This window comes from Neovison vison, chromosome 2, assembly GCF_020171115.1.
Source record: "Neovison vison isolate M4711 chromosome 2, ASM_NN_V1, whole genome shotgun sequence".
Taxonomy (NCBI): Eukaryota; Metazoa; Chordata; class Mammalia; order Carnivora; family Mustelidae; genus Neogale; species Neogale vison.
This window is the reverse complement of record NC_058092.1, coordinates 101,411,092-101,424,666: the sequence shown is the minus strand read 5'-3', so window position 1 is coordinate 101,424,666 and position 13,575 is coordinate 101,411,092. Positions and strand designations below refer to the sequence as shown.

At 36.3% G+C, this 13,575-nt stretch overlaps 1 protein-coding gene across 1 annotated transcript in view; it reads right to left on the bottom strand.

The window, feature by feature from the left end:
* The window catches only part of MAN1A2 (mannosidase alpha class 1A member 2), a 187,683-nt gene that overhangs the window by 65,634 nt on the left and 108,474 nt on the right, over nt 1–13,575 (bottom strand). Inside the window, exons 7-8 of the mRNA XM_044239005.1 lie at nt 6,265–6,388; nt 1,700–1,793 (exon numbers count right to left, since the gene is read on the bottom strand). Coding sequence (XP_044094940.1) covers nt 1,700–1,793; nt 6,265–6,388 — 218 coding nt within the window. The remainder of the gene's footprint in view (nt 1–1,699; nt 1,794–6,264; nt 6,389–13,575) is intronic.

Below are 13,575 nucleotides of genomic sequence, written 5' to 3'. Positions count from 1 at the left end.
CATGAACCAACTTTTCTCAGTATATTGCTCTACTGAGATGATAATCTTTTTTCTTATGATCTTATAAGAGTTCTTGAAAGAGGATATGAAAACTCTGTTTTTCAAATACATTCAAATGTATTTCCTTAGCTAGTTATTTGCCTTTGTTATGAAATTTAAGAGGTAAATGTTTATATATAGTAAAAACAGATAATTTTTTTCTTATGGAGAGGGCTTTCCTGATTATTAAAAAAAAACACTTTTTAAGTATTTTCATACCTTTTTTTACAGTTAAACTTTTAAAGTTTTTTTTTTTTAAGTTTTACCTCATAGTATATTCACTGGCATATGACATAAAGATCAAATATAATTTTTTCCTATTAGAATATTCCCAAATCTTAATAAAATTTTAGGGGGTGAAGTATACAATAAAATTCACCCAAACTACTAAGCAGACATCCAAACTAGTCATCCTTATCTGGAATAAGAAAAGTATATTTTTATATTTTAGAAATGCTGCCCTCAGGCTTTGGTTTTTTTCCAAGTATCATTTTCACCCAGTTAGGCACAGCTCTTAGATTTTCCTCAAAATAAAGAGAAAAAAATAAGCTGTATGTAAAGAATTTCAAAAAAGTATTTAAGAGGAGCCAAAGATTGAGATCTATTCCCAGGTCCATGAAAGACATGACTATATTGCCCAAACTGCTTTCCTTCACAAAATAAAGGACAACTTCCTTGAGAGGAGCCCCTAATTCCATGATAAATGTTTTTCTCCTCTTAGTAGCAAACATCAGCAGAATTTCTCACTGACAGATTAACTGACTGTTATTTTTACCACTTTTTTACTATTTCATTATAACTGAATAAATAACTGAAACATGTTACACCTTCTAGTATTTCTTCCAGTTCTCCTTTCTTTTAAGAGAATAGTACTCATAAACCCCTATTTTATTTCAATTCTTTACATTCCATATTTCTTAATAAATATTCATTGTTTAAAAATCTATTCCTTTAAAGATCAATTCTAAAGCTCTAATAAGAAGATCACCCTCTCCCCAAACAAAACACTTGCTCCTCACAGAGGAAAGTCGCTTCTGTCAGTCTCACATCACAACTGGCACATGCCTCTACCACAACATTTACCACATCTTATTCCAACTACATTTAACTGTATCTGCTTACCCTTCTAGCCTGTGAGCTCCCTGAAATCCCAAGTTCTATATGGTCTTTCCCGATCTCCACTTTCATCCAAAAACAGCACAGAGCCTGATAAATAAAAGACCCTGATATCCTCTGTTAAAATGACGGAACAAAGCTTGCCAAGAGCAACTGCCCTCCCTTTTAATCATTCAAGATTCTCATTTGTTCTTCAGATTACTTTAATAATACCTACCCCAAGCATGCTCTTATTTACATGAAGATATGCTTTATAAATAGGGGCAACCCTCTGCAAAGACTGCACTATATTTTAACAAAGTACTTATACATACATGAAATAAAATACCACTTGTGACACAGGTTATTCCTGTTTGCATTTACAGGTAGAAAAACTGAAGCTACAGAAAGATGAGAAATTTGTCAAAGGTAACAGCACTAGCAGACCACAGGGTTTGATGCGGAGGGTTTTTAGCCCTTCGTGTAGTGTACTTTTCACCACATCAAGCAAGTTTTCAGATGAATAATCTTTTAACATAGCATCAGCTGTACAAGAAATACTTACACTGACCCCAGCGACCTGTTCTTGGGTTCAAATAATTTGGATAAAGACCATTTGGACGATCCATCTTCTGAAGTAGTTTCCGAATGTGCATTACCTTAACACAAATAAAGAATGCAATTAATAAAATGTCATCAAGGCTTTATATTAACCTAAGCTTTGTGGGTTTTCCTCACTCAGCACCTACACCATCTCCCCCCTGCTTTTTTCTGTGTGTGGTCAGGAAAGGCTTCTACTTTATAACTGATTCATTATTTTTATAAGATTAAAAATAACCATTAATTAAAGATCAAGCAACAATTAAAAACATGAAGAAAAAAGTATGGGAAAAACCAATTTAAATGCCAACATTTTACCATCCAGAAATAGCCATCAGAAACATCAGTGATAAACGTCATTCCAGACATATTCACTATGTACATATCTAAATATAAGAACAGAAATAATTTCATAGAAATGGAGACATAAAATGACTAATTTCAACTAAATTGTTGAACTCTAAATATTGACTCCACAATAGCTATCTCTGAATTCCTAAAATCCCCAATATTCTGATCCCTAAAAGATATCCTTAATATTAGAAAGGGGAAAAAAATCATAAAATATACTAAAAAGATGGAAACTTTTCCAAGGATTTTATCTTCATTCATCTATAGATTGGATGGATTTTGTCAGTGCTTACCAAAAAAGGCACAAATGTATTCTATTCCTGGTATTCTTATTTGAGAATGTTCTCTTTACATCTGAAAGATAACCCACTTGGTATCCATGTCTTGGGGAAATAATCTACTTCACTATTTTGGGGGCTGGAACACAGCAAGCATCCTTTGACGAACAATGTCCCAGTCATTTCTCCTTTGGCTGGACTTTGAAATGAGGTGGTTTTAGGAACGGGCTCAGGGATGCTGTGTCCCCCCTGTTCTTTCAAGACTGAGACCAGCTCTATATACAACAGTATCAATCTGAGTAATTCCATGAACCAAGGTTAGTCAGTTTGAACTGACGCTGCTAAGAAAAACAAAAAATTGCACTGTTTTGTCTTCTAAAAATTATCTACACGTTGTATCCTCCATACCTCTTCCACATCTATCATTTCTTCTCAGAATCTTTCTATCCATCTCTTTCTTAATGTCTATACCTCTACTAGCTTGTCTTGATTTGGTCTTCTAAGTCCATCGCTATATTTTCAACACCTCCTTTGTATTGCTTGCAATTTGGCCTTCACTTTTGGTGATAACTTTTTCTTGTAATTTTTTACTGATAGCACATCTTACTGTCTCTGAGCACTTGTATTTCTGCTCATATACTTGATTTACAGAGAGGAGGGCTCTATTATCTTCCCCCTCATGGTGATGTTTGGTCAGGATTTAACTGAGAGGTATTTTTTTTTTGTTATTACTTACATATCATGTTCCTTCCCTCTTTTTTTCTGATATCTTTGTATAAATTGTACGCTTGTTCTTTTTTGATGAATTACTCACTACTATTTTCCCTGAACCAGCTAGTCACACAAGAGTTTTGACATAAAAACCCGAGAGTCAAGATGCCTTGCGTCTCCCCAGATAACTGACACTAGCCATGCAGCACTGCTCATAAAAGAAAATCTGTCACTTATTCTCTTCCCTCACCAAAATTTCCTCAAAATTCTTTTATCCCAGCTTCTCAACATACCACAAGTTTAGTGAGGTCCAAAAAAGCACCATCATCAGTCCACGACCCTACTCGCAATGTTGCTCATGAGGACTATGATTTTGTACCTCAAGACATATCACTGATTTCAGAGAACTATACTCTCTTTTTACTTTTGAAATCTATAGCCACAAATAACCTCTCTTATTTCCCAAACCTCGCTATTGATGGGTTATGCCATTGATGGCTTGCTGGCTTGTGCCAACCCTTCTTGCTATTTTGTGATGTGATAGACCAAGTATCCCTTAATTTTGTTAAAAATAGAGTCTGCAGTTCTGTTTCTCCTTCCGTCACTTTCAGGGGATTCCTATGTGTCCGGTACTCCACTTGAGAAATACTGTGCTAGATCATCTTCACTTTGCAAATGTATCGCCCTTTCAAACTCTTTATGCTCTTCTTTGTCTCCACCATGACTGTCTCTTGCTTTTATTCCATGTCAGTAAATTGGTTCTCAATCACGTATAGTCACTTTTGCCGTTTTCCATTTATGTATTCGTTACAGAAACACAACGTTTAAGGTCTCAATTTCTTTCTTCAGTTCCACAATATGTTTGTATCATTTTATGATTTATTTTGAGCTCTAATTTTACTGAGTTCAACTGCTATTATTGTATAAATTACTCATGGTGACTTATATAATTTGAAATGGGATTCTTTTACATGCTACTTATCACCATGCTTTTGTTACCTCCAAGTTGCAGTACTGTTTGTGTCCTTTTCATCCTGCTCACAATGAACAGGGTCGGTTCTGACCTAGACTTTGATTTGATATGGCACAGCTGTACTGAACTGTCCCTGAATTCCTTCCTACGTTTATCTGGGGAGAGAGAGGTATTCCTCTCCCGCTGGACAAAATTTGAGATTTGGAGTACTAGTGTTCAAGAAGGATAGAGGTAAGAAGCACCCCCCCCACCCCAACCCAAGCTGTGAACAGTCGCGTACTCAACAAACCCCGGCACTGATCTCCTCTGTGAGATTAATGGGGAGTACCAAGAATTTGTTGACTTGCTTTCTGGGCCCAGTAAGGATTCAGTGAGAAACTGACTTAAGTACCATACCAGAAATTTTTTTACTTTCTTTTTTTTTGGTGGGGGGGGGGCGGTCACATACTAGTGACATGAGACTACAGCCTTTCCTCCTTTCAGTGCTGTTGATAAATTTTTGCTGGTTTTTATTTACTGTTTTTGTTGTTACTGTTCATCTCATCAGGGAAGGAAAAACTCTGTGGTCAGGCTCCACTGCTGTCTTTACCTGAAAATTCTTCTCAACGGAAGAAATAGTTCATACATAGAAAGGACTATATATAGATTCTACTCACATCCCATTTAAAGAAATACAACACTACAAATACCTTTGCTGCTCTGCTTATACATTCACACATCACTGTCTTTGTCTTGGCTATATTCACAGTCCTCAATTTTATGTCCACCATTGTCTTAACTCTACTGAAGTCACTTCTGAATTCCTAAACAAAGCATATTATTCAGTTCTGCTTGTGTTGAATTTTTTTTAAAAGTTGTATCCTATTTTTTTTTCCTTTGTTTAAGAAGGAGAGAGAGATGTGCAGGGGAGGGCTAGAGAGAGAGACAGAGAGATAACCTTAAGCAGACTCCCATGTCCAGTGCAGAGCCCAATTCAGGGCTCAATCTCCTGAGATCATGATGTGGGCTGAAATCAAGAGTCGGACGCTCAACTGACTGAGGCACCCAGGCACCCAGTATATTATTTTAACTGATAAATGTAACTATGATTCCTTTATTTAACTGCTGTATTGAATTTTATTATATAAAATGCTAATACAAACAATGCTTCTATGTATATAATATAAATGCACACATCAAAGAGTAGAACTGCTGGGCCATAGGGTATATGTATTTTAAACTGTACTACATTTGTCTTTTAAATATAGGCCTTTAATGCTCTGAAAATTGTTAGAATCCACAATGCTACCCTTGTCATAATGGTTGCACATAAGATCTACTTACGGAATGTCTATTCTGTTCATCAGTCTGTCTGTCTTATGCAACAATAATTCACTGTGAGTGTTGGAAACTGGGTAATACAAACCTACTCCACATGTTTTTCTTCAGGAGTGCCTTGAAATTTTTCTCTTCTATATAAAGTCTACAACAGTCTTGTTAAGTTTCATTTTTATAAAAGAAGCCACTGGAGTTTTGACTGCCATTGAATTGATGCCATAGATCTATCTGGATAAAACTAAAATTTTTATGATATTCCTTAGCTCTACATGAACATAACATACCTCTCTGCTTACTTAGGTCCTTTTCAGTGTCATTTAATTGTTTTGAACTTCATTCATCTTTTGTTAAGTTTATTTGTAGGAAACATAAACTCTTGTTTCAACCACATGTTTTTGTAAAGTGATACTTTCTTGCTGGTTGTAGCTGGTGCAGAGAAATGCTGTTGATGTTTCATATCTACATTAGTCTTTTATTCAGAACCACATATATGTTCTTATTTCTAATAATTTAATACAGATTATCTTAATATTTTATATAAATAATCATGTAATCTATGCATAATTACTCTTTCCTTTCTTCCTTTTCAATCCAATTCAATTCTTTAACTTCTTGCTCGTTTTGTTTTTCTTGTCTTACCATGCGGGCTAGGAACACGGCAGCACAATGCTGAACAGAATGGAATTTTTGAAAACCCATTAACGATTCCCAGACAACAATAAATATTTTAAATAGAAAGGACATTTCTTTAGATAATTTAAAAAGAAAAAAACGGGGAGCCAAAGTCCTGATAAAGACATTTCTAGAAAGGTAAAATTTTCTGAGCATTAATCAAGTCTCTTGGCAAATCTTAAAAAACTCTTTTATAACAAACACAGAAAAGAAGGCAAGAAGACCAACCTTTTTGTAGTAAACTGGGTCCCCCGTCAAGTAGCTGAGGTGGACAAACTCCATGTGCAGTGTACCAAATTCAGCAAGAATGCTGCTTCCCGCAGACGCCCAGCCCCAGTTTCGCCCTACTCCACTGAATGAAAGGAGACAGAATAGGAAAAAGACCAAACATTTTTTTAATGAATACATAAACTTTCATTCTCTTAATTATACTTAACACAACAGCTTATTTTAGCTAATGGCTTATTTTATTACTTAAAAATTTTTTGAATAGGTAATGTTTTAAATATCAAAACAATATAGAAAAGTACATATAGTAAATAAATTTTACCCCAGAAATCTCATCTCTCCTCATCCCACCAGGCCCCACAGATAATCACTTTCATTAGTTTCTTATGTATTACTACAGAAATTTTATGCACACATAAGCAATCCAAATATTTTTTCCTTTATTAAACAGAATACGGCAAAGTACACATACAGCTCGTTATCCTGCCTTTTACTTTTAAGATGCACTGCAGCAGACTTTCCGTATCAGTTCATAAATGATTTTCTTTTTTACAGCGGTACAGAATTCCATGATATTAATGATTTTCAACTGGAATGCCCCACCCCAGGGGCATATGAAAATGTGTGTGTGAGAGCATTCCAAGTTGTATCAAACCTTGAAGGTGCAATTAGTATTTATTGTGCTAGGGCCAAAGATGTAACATGTCCAACAATGATCAGCACAGTGTCACACAATAAAGAACTGTCCTGCCCCACGTGCTGATAGGACCTGTGTAAAAAATTAAGTAAATTATGAACCAACATAATTATCAATCCTCTGCTGGTGGTCCTTTCGCATTTTCCTAATATTCTGCTATTAATAACAACTTCCATAGTGAATAATTTTATGTACATTTCTTTTGTGTAGATATATCTCTAGGGTATTTTCCTGCCTTTTTCAGCCTGCCTCATAATTTATTGGAAGCTATACAATATAAGTGAAAAAGCATAGACCCTTTGAGCATTAATTAAGTTTCTTCTGAAACACAGCGCGAGTACACAGGGTGAGTACAGGCAGACTACTCAGGTGTCAGGCTTTGCTAAGGGTAGTCTACTTCCATTTTACCTGCTACTTTTAGGGATCTCAGCTGGAAGCCTGAGGTGTTCCCAAGGGCCCTTCACCTTTGCAGCCTTAAACACTAACTTCTGCCTCCCCCGTACCATGTGGCTGTTAATTTTTTTTTCCTTGACTCTTGCCCTATGCATGTAAAACTGTAGAAACAGTCAACAACTTGAGGGAAATTTGTACATAAACCACCGGGCTTTTCTCCTCTGCAATTTCCTCCTGCCTTGAGATTTTTGTCCCTCATGCCTCAGCCACTCTGGCAACTCTAAGACCTGACCATAGTGCCCTCTGACCCAAATAACCACCACTTCAGGCTTGGCCTTTATGCCTGAATCATGATTTGGAACATGCTCTCAGGGAAAAGGCCAATGTTTATATGGAGACAATGTTCTCCTAGGAAGTCCCATCTGAGTTAGTTGCTCTCCAAGACCACTGAACCATTTTATCTAGCTTCTATGATTGGTTTTGGTGGGAGGATCGATCTGATACAAGGTATTCCATGGTCGGAACTGGAAGTCTAGATTAATTTTTCAAGTAGCATTGTTCATGGGTTATTCCTATGAGAGCTCTAAACAATTCTTCAGGGTCTTTCCTACTTTTAGGAGGAAGTAAAAATATAAGTCTTTCTCTTATTTTAAATCCACTTGTATACTGCCAATTCAATACACCATTATTATTTATTTGTCTTGAGAAAACATTAAAATAGATGTTAAGATACTGCTACCTTGCTTAAAGTTCTTTAATTGGTTGGTGCTAATTTTACACTGTCTTTGAAAATATGATAGGAAGACAAATACCACACACAGATTCTTTTGTAGCTAGAAGTCAGAATCAAGGAAGAAATATGGATACAGTAACTATACAGTCATTCATTTCCAAATATTAAGAGCCTAGGGGCACCTGGGTGGCTCAGCAGGTTAAGCCTCTGCCTTCGACTCGGGTCATGGTCTCGGGGTCCTGGGATTGAGGCCCGCATCGGGCTCTCTGCTCGGCGGGGAGCCTGCTTCCCCCCTCCCTCTGCCTGCCTCTCTGCCTACTTGTCATCTCTCTCTCTCTGTCTCTCTCTCTCTCGCTCGCTCTCTGTCAAATAAATAAATAAATAAATAAATATTAAAAATCAAGAGCCTATCTTGCTTTGGGAGATACAGTAGTGAACCTGACCTAGAACATTCCTACTCCTAAACTAAATAAAACCATTTGAAATAGTGATAATTGTTATGAAGAAAACTGACTAGAGAAATAGAACATTAAGCACTAGTGACAGAAGTTAAAAGCAAGGCTCTTTATGTATAACAGAGAAATTGCTTCTGAAATGACACAATTTGCACTGAAATCTACATTAAGAGAAGGAGCCAGTGATGAATAGCTCTGGAAGAAGAGCATTTCCAGTAGAGGAAACAACAAATGCAATGACCCTGAGGAAAAGGAAGGTGGTCGGTGTGGCTACAGAGCAGGAAGGGGAAGTGAATGACAGAGGATGAGGTTAGAGAGCTAGGTATAATCTAAACTACACAAGAATTTTTTAAGGCCATGCTAAATTTAAACCATTTTTATTCTAAATGTGATGGAAAGTCACGGGGGATTTTAAGAAATGTAACAACATATTTAAGGAAGAAAGCATACTATTTTTTTTATTTTTTATAAACATACATTTTTATCCCCAGGGGTACAGGTCTGTGAATCGCCAGGTTTACACACTTCACAGTGCTCACCAAAGCACATACCCTCCCCAATGTCCATAACCCCACCCCCCTTCTCTCAACTCCCCTCCCCCCAACAACCCTCTGTTTGTTTTGTGAGATTAAGAGTCACTATTTATTTTTTTAAAAGATTTTATTTATTTATTTGACAGAGAGAGATCACAAGTAGGCAGAGAGAGAGAGAGAGAGAGAGAGAGAGAGAGAGAGGAGGAAGCAGGCTCCCTGCGGAGCAGAGAGCCCGATGCGGGACTCTATCCCAGGACCCTGAGATCATGACCTGAGCCGAAGGCAGTGGCTTTAACCCACTGAGCCACCCAGGCGCCCGAAAGCTTATTTAGAAAGATTACCCAGGCATCGGCATGATGAATGGATTACAGAGTGGTCAAGTATAAACACGAAGTCCCTAGGAAGTCCAACAGCTTACCCTTCCCTATAAAAACTTCCTGTCCAAAGGTCCCAAAGGAAAGTTTCATTCAAAGTACCTTTAAACAGTTTTCAAAACACTAAATGCTAAACAAGATTTTTCATGTACTTCAGACACAACTCACAGAAACAATCTAAAATGTTAAATTTGATACCTGTCTACATTTCAACTCTGAAAAATAAAAAAAAATCCCTTAGAAGAAGATGTAATACTGATGAGAACAGAACAGCTCCAACTATACAAAGGTGATGAGGTGACAAAAACAACCAGATCATAATTCCATGCAAATGGTGTAATTTTTAACTGATCAAAAATAAAAGGTATAGATATTAAAATGTACACATATACAACCATGATCTCTCTTGACTGACCACCAGCAAGTGGATTTTAGAAATGTTTGAAAAACTCCTGGTGATTTACAAGACAAATCAACCTAAGTGTCCTACACTGTATTTTTTTTTTATAATGAGTTATCTATACATTGTTTTTATTTTCCTCAAAGTCTTTTGAAAATCTCTAATGGATGAATTCAAGAAATAAAGTTTTCAGTATACTGCAGTTATTAAAAACAAAGCACACGAAAAGGCTGACACTGATGTTTATCTCAGAAAAAGCAAAGGGGGAAATAAACTAAATGACAAAATTTCCAACGATTTTAATTCTTAAATGGGAATAGCTTGACTTAGAGGAAGACTCTTGACAGAGCTCCTATTTTTAATTAGATATATACTTCAGTGGGAAAAAATTGAGGCCATCTATGATTTTGCATCAACTCAATTGGAAGAAATACTGAAGTAAATTAAAAATAGAAGTTTGAGAGGCACCTGGGGGGCTCAGTAGTTAAGTGTCTGCCTTCTGCCCAGGTCACAGTCCCGGGGTCCTAGGACTGAGACCCACAGGGCTCTCTGCTCAGCGCGGAGCCTGCTTCTCCCTCTCCTTCTGCCTGTCCCCCAAAACTCATGTTCTCTCACTCTCTCATATTAAAAAAAAAACAAAACAAAACAAAACAAAAAAACAACTTTTTAAAAAAAATAGAAGTTTCACACCAAAAAAGAACTCCAAATAATTCAATTAAAAAAAATGAGCAGAGGACCTGAAGAGACACTGTTCCAAAGGAAATATAATGATAACAACATGAAAGATGCTCAGCATCACTGATCATCATGAAAATCAAAACCACAATAAGGTATCACCTCACACCTGTCAGAATGGCTAAAACCAAAGACACAAGATATAACAAGTTTTGACAAGGATGTGAAACAAGAGGAACCCTTGTGCACCACTGGTGAGAATGCAAACTGGTGCAGCCACTGTGGAAACAGTATGAAGGCTCCTCAAAAAGTTAAAAATAGAGCTAACCTGTGATCCGGTATTTCTACTACCAGATATTCACCCCAAAAATAGAAACATTAATTCAAAAAGATATGTGCATCTCCTATGCCTATTGCAGCATTATTTGAAATAGCTAATATAGGGAAGCAACCCAACTGTCCGTTGATAGATGAATGTATAAACAAGATGTGGTGTATACATACAATGGAATATTACTCAGCCATCAAAAAGAATGAAATCTTGCCATTTGCAACAACATAGATGGAGCTAGCATGTATTATCCTAAGCGAAGTTATGTCAGTCAGAGAAAAACAAACACCACATGATTTCACTCATATGTGGAATTTAGGAAACAAAACAAATGAACAAAGAAAAGATAAGACAAAAAACAAAAACTCTTAAATAAACAAACTGATAGCTGCCAGAGGAGAGGTGGGTGGGCAGATGGGTTGATGAGCAAAAAGAAATATATAGAACTGCTGAATCATTATACCTGAAACTAACAATGTATGCTCATTATATTTGAGTGGAAAAAACCCAGGAATTTTATGTAGAATGTACTCTGAATGAAAGCAAGAGAATGGCATTTGTGAAAATACCCAGTCAAAATATTAGCATAATCTCCTCCAGTCCCGTCCATGTTGATGTTGTTTTTTTAAAAAAAAACAAAAAACAAAAAAAAACATAGCCCCTCAGCCAACCCTAGGATCTCGTTTATTTTCCTTTTCAAAGAAACACACTGAGGTATAATTTAATACAAAAATGCATCAATTCAAGCACACAGTTTCAAGGGTTTTGAGAAATGAATGTACTGATATAAGAATTAAGCCAATCTCTCCAAAACCTGTCCTCATGCACTTTTGCAGTCAAATCATACTTCCCCAACCAGTCTCAATCTTTCTCTATTACTAGTTTTGTATGTTCTAGAATTTCATGTGAACATAATCACACAATATATACTCTTTTGCATTTGAGTCTTTCATGCACCCTAATCCCTGGGATTCATGCATATTGCCATCTCAGTAGCTCAGTTCTTTTTATTACAAAGTGGTGGTCCATTGTGTGAATACAGCAACTAGTTAGTTATGCACCTAGTTAGATAAACACTAGGGCTGATTACAGTTTGGTGCTATTATGAATAAGGCTGTTCTGAACAACCCCTGTTCAGACATAGGCTTCATTTCTCTTGGGCATGTGAATACTTTGGAAATATAATTTCTGGGTTCTGTAATAACTCTATTTTAACTGTAAAAACTGTTCTCCAAAATGGCTGTCCACTACATAGGTCTAGTATCTTGATTTTTTTTTTTACCACCTACTTTTTCTGATTAGTTCTTTAGTCCTCTTTCCCACCTTCATTTGGATCGAGTATTCTTTAGTATTTCCACTGATTTTTGTCTGTGTGACCACTTTACGGATTAGAGTATGTACAACTAACATATCGCAGTATACCTTCAAGTAACACGCCCCTTCAGTATACTTTCATATCCCCATACCATCCTTGATGCTAGTGTGGCTGCACACTTCTCTTCTACATATATTACAGACCTCCAATGTAAACTCACCACATTTGCTTTAAACAGCCAATTATCTTTTAATGAAAACTCTAAGACCAAAAAAAAAAATATATGCCTTTGATACATATTCATATATTTACTCTTCTACCTGCTTTACATTTCTTTATGTAATGTCATTAAAAGTTCCTATAACATTTCTGGTAATAGAGGCCTGCTAGCAATAAATTCTCTAAGCTTTTGTTTGTCTAAAAATGTCTTAATTTCACCCACAGATTTTAAAAATATTTTTAGTGATTAGAGAATTCTAGATCGACTTTTCTCTTTCAGCACTTTCAAGATGCATTCCATTGTCTTCTGGCTTGTACCACTTCAGACAAGAAGCAAATGGTACTTCTATCCTTGTTCCCTGTATGTAATGTCTTTTCCTCTGGTGTTAAAGAATTTTTTTTTCACTGATTTTTAACCATTTATTATGTTTCTTTATTTTACCCTGTTTGGGTTTCTTCAAGTGTCTGAAATCTGTGGGATTATGGCTGTTCATCAGCTTGGAAAATCTGGGGCCATTCCCGTTATAAACAGTTTGTCTACCACTCCTCCTGCTCCCCACCCCCAACCATTCCCTTATACGAACGCTAAACATTTAATATCGTCCCATGGGTCATGGGCTTTGCTCCTTCCATTTTTCTTTGTGCTTCAGTTTGGGTGGTTTCTACTGCTATGTCTTCAAGTTCATGGATTTTGTCTGCTGCAATGAAGAATGTGCTGTTAAGCTGATCAAGTGAATTTTTTATTTCATGTATTTCTCAGCACTAGAAGTTCCATTTACTCCTTTATAAAACCTCTCTTCTGATTATGTTCATATTTCCCTTTAAATACTGAGCAATACTTTTATGATAGCTATTTTAAAATCCTTTACTGCAATCTCCATCACTGGTTATTCGTGTATGTTTCTACTGATAATTTTTTTCCTCCTGATTTTAGGTTACATTTTCCTGAATCTCTGAATTTTATTTTCTTCATTTAAAGCATTTTCAGTTTTCTTTTGACAGTTATATAACGTGTGGACAGCTTAGCTCTAGCAAAGGCTGTTTTCAGGCTTTGCTAGGACAGATCTACATTTGACTTTACTCTGTGGTTAGTTCAGTTCTTTACTAATAAGGCAAGACCTTTCTGTACTTTCAACCTAATATCCCTAGTATTCAAAGAAGTGTTTTAATTTTTAACTAGCCAATG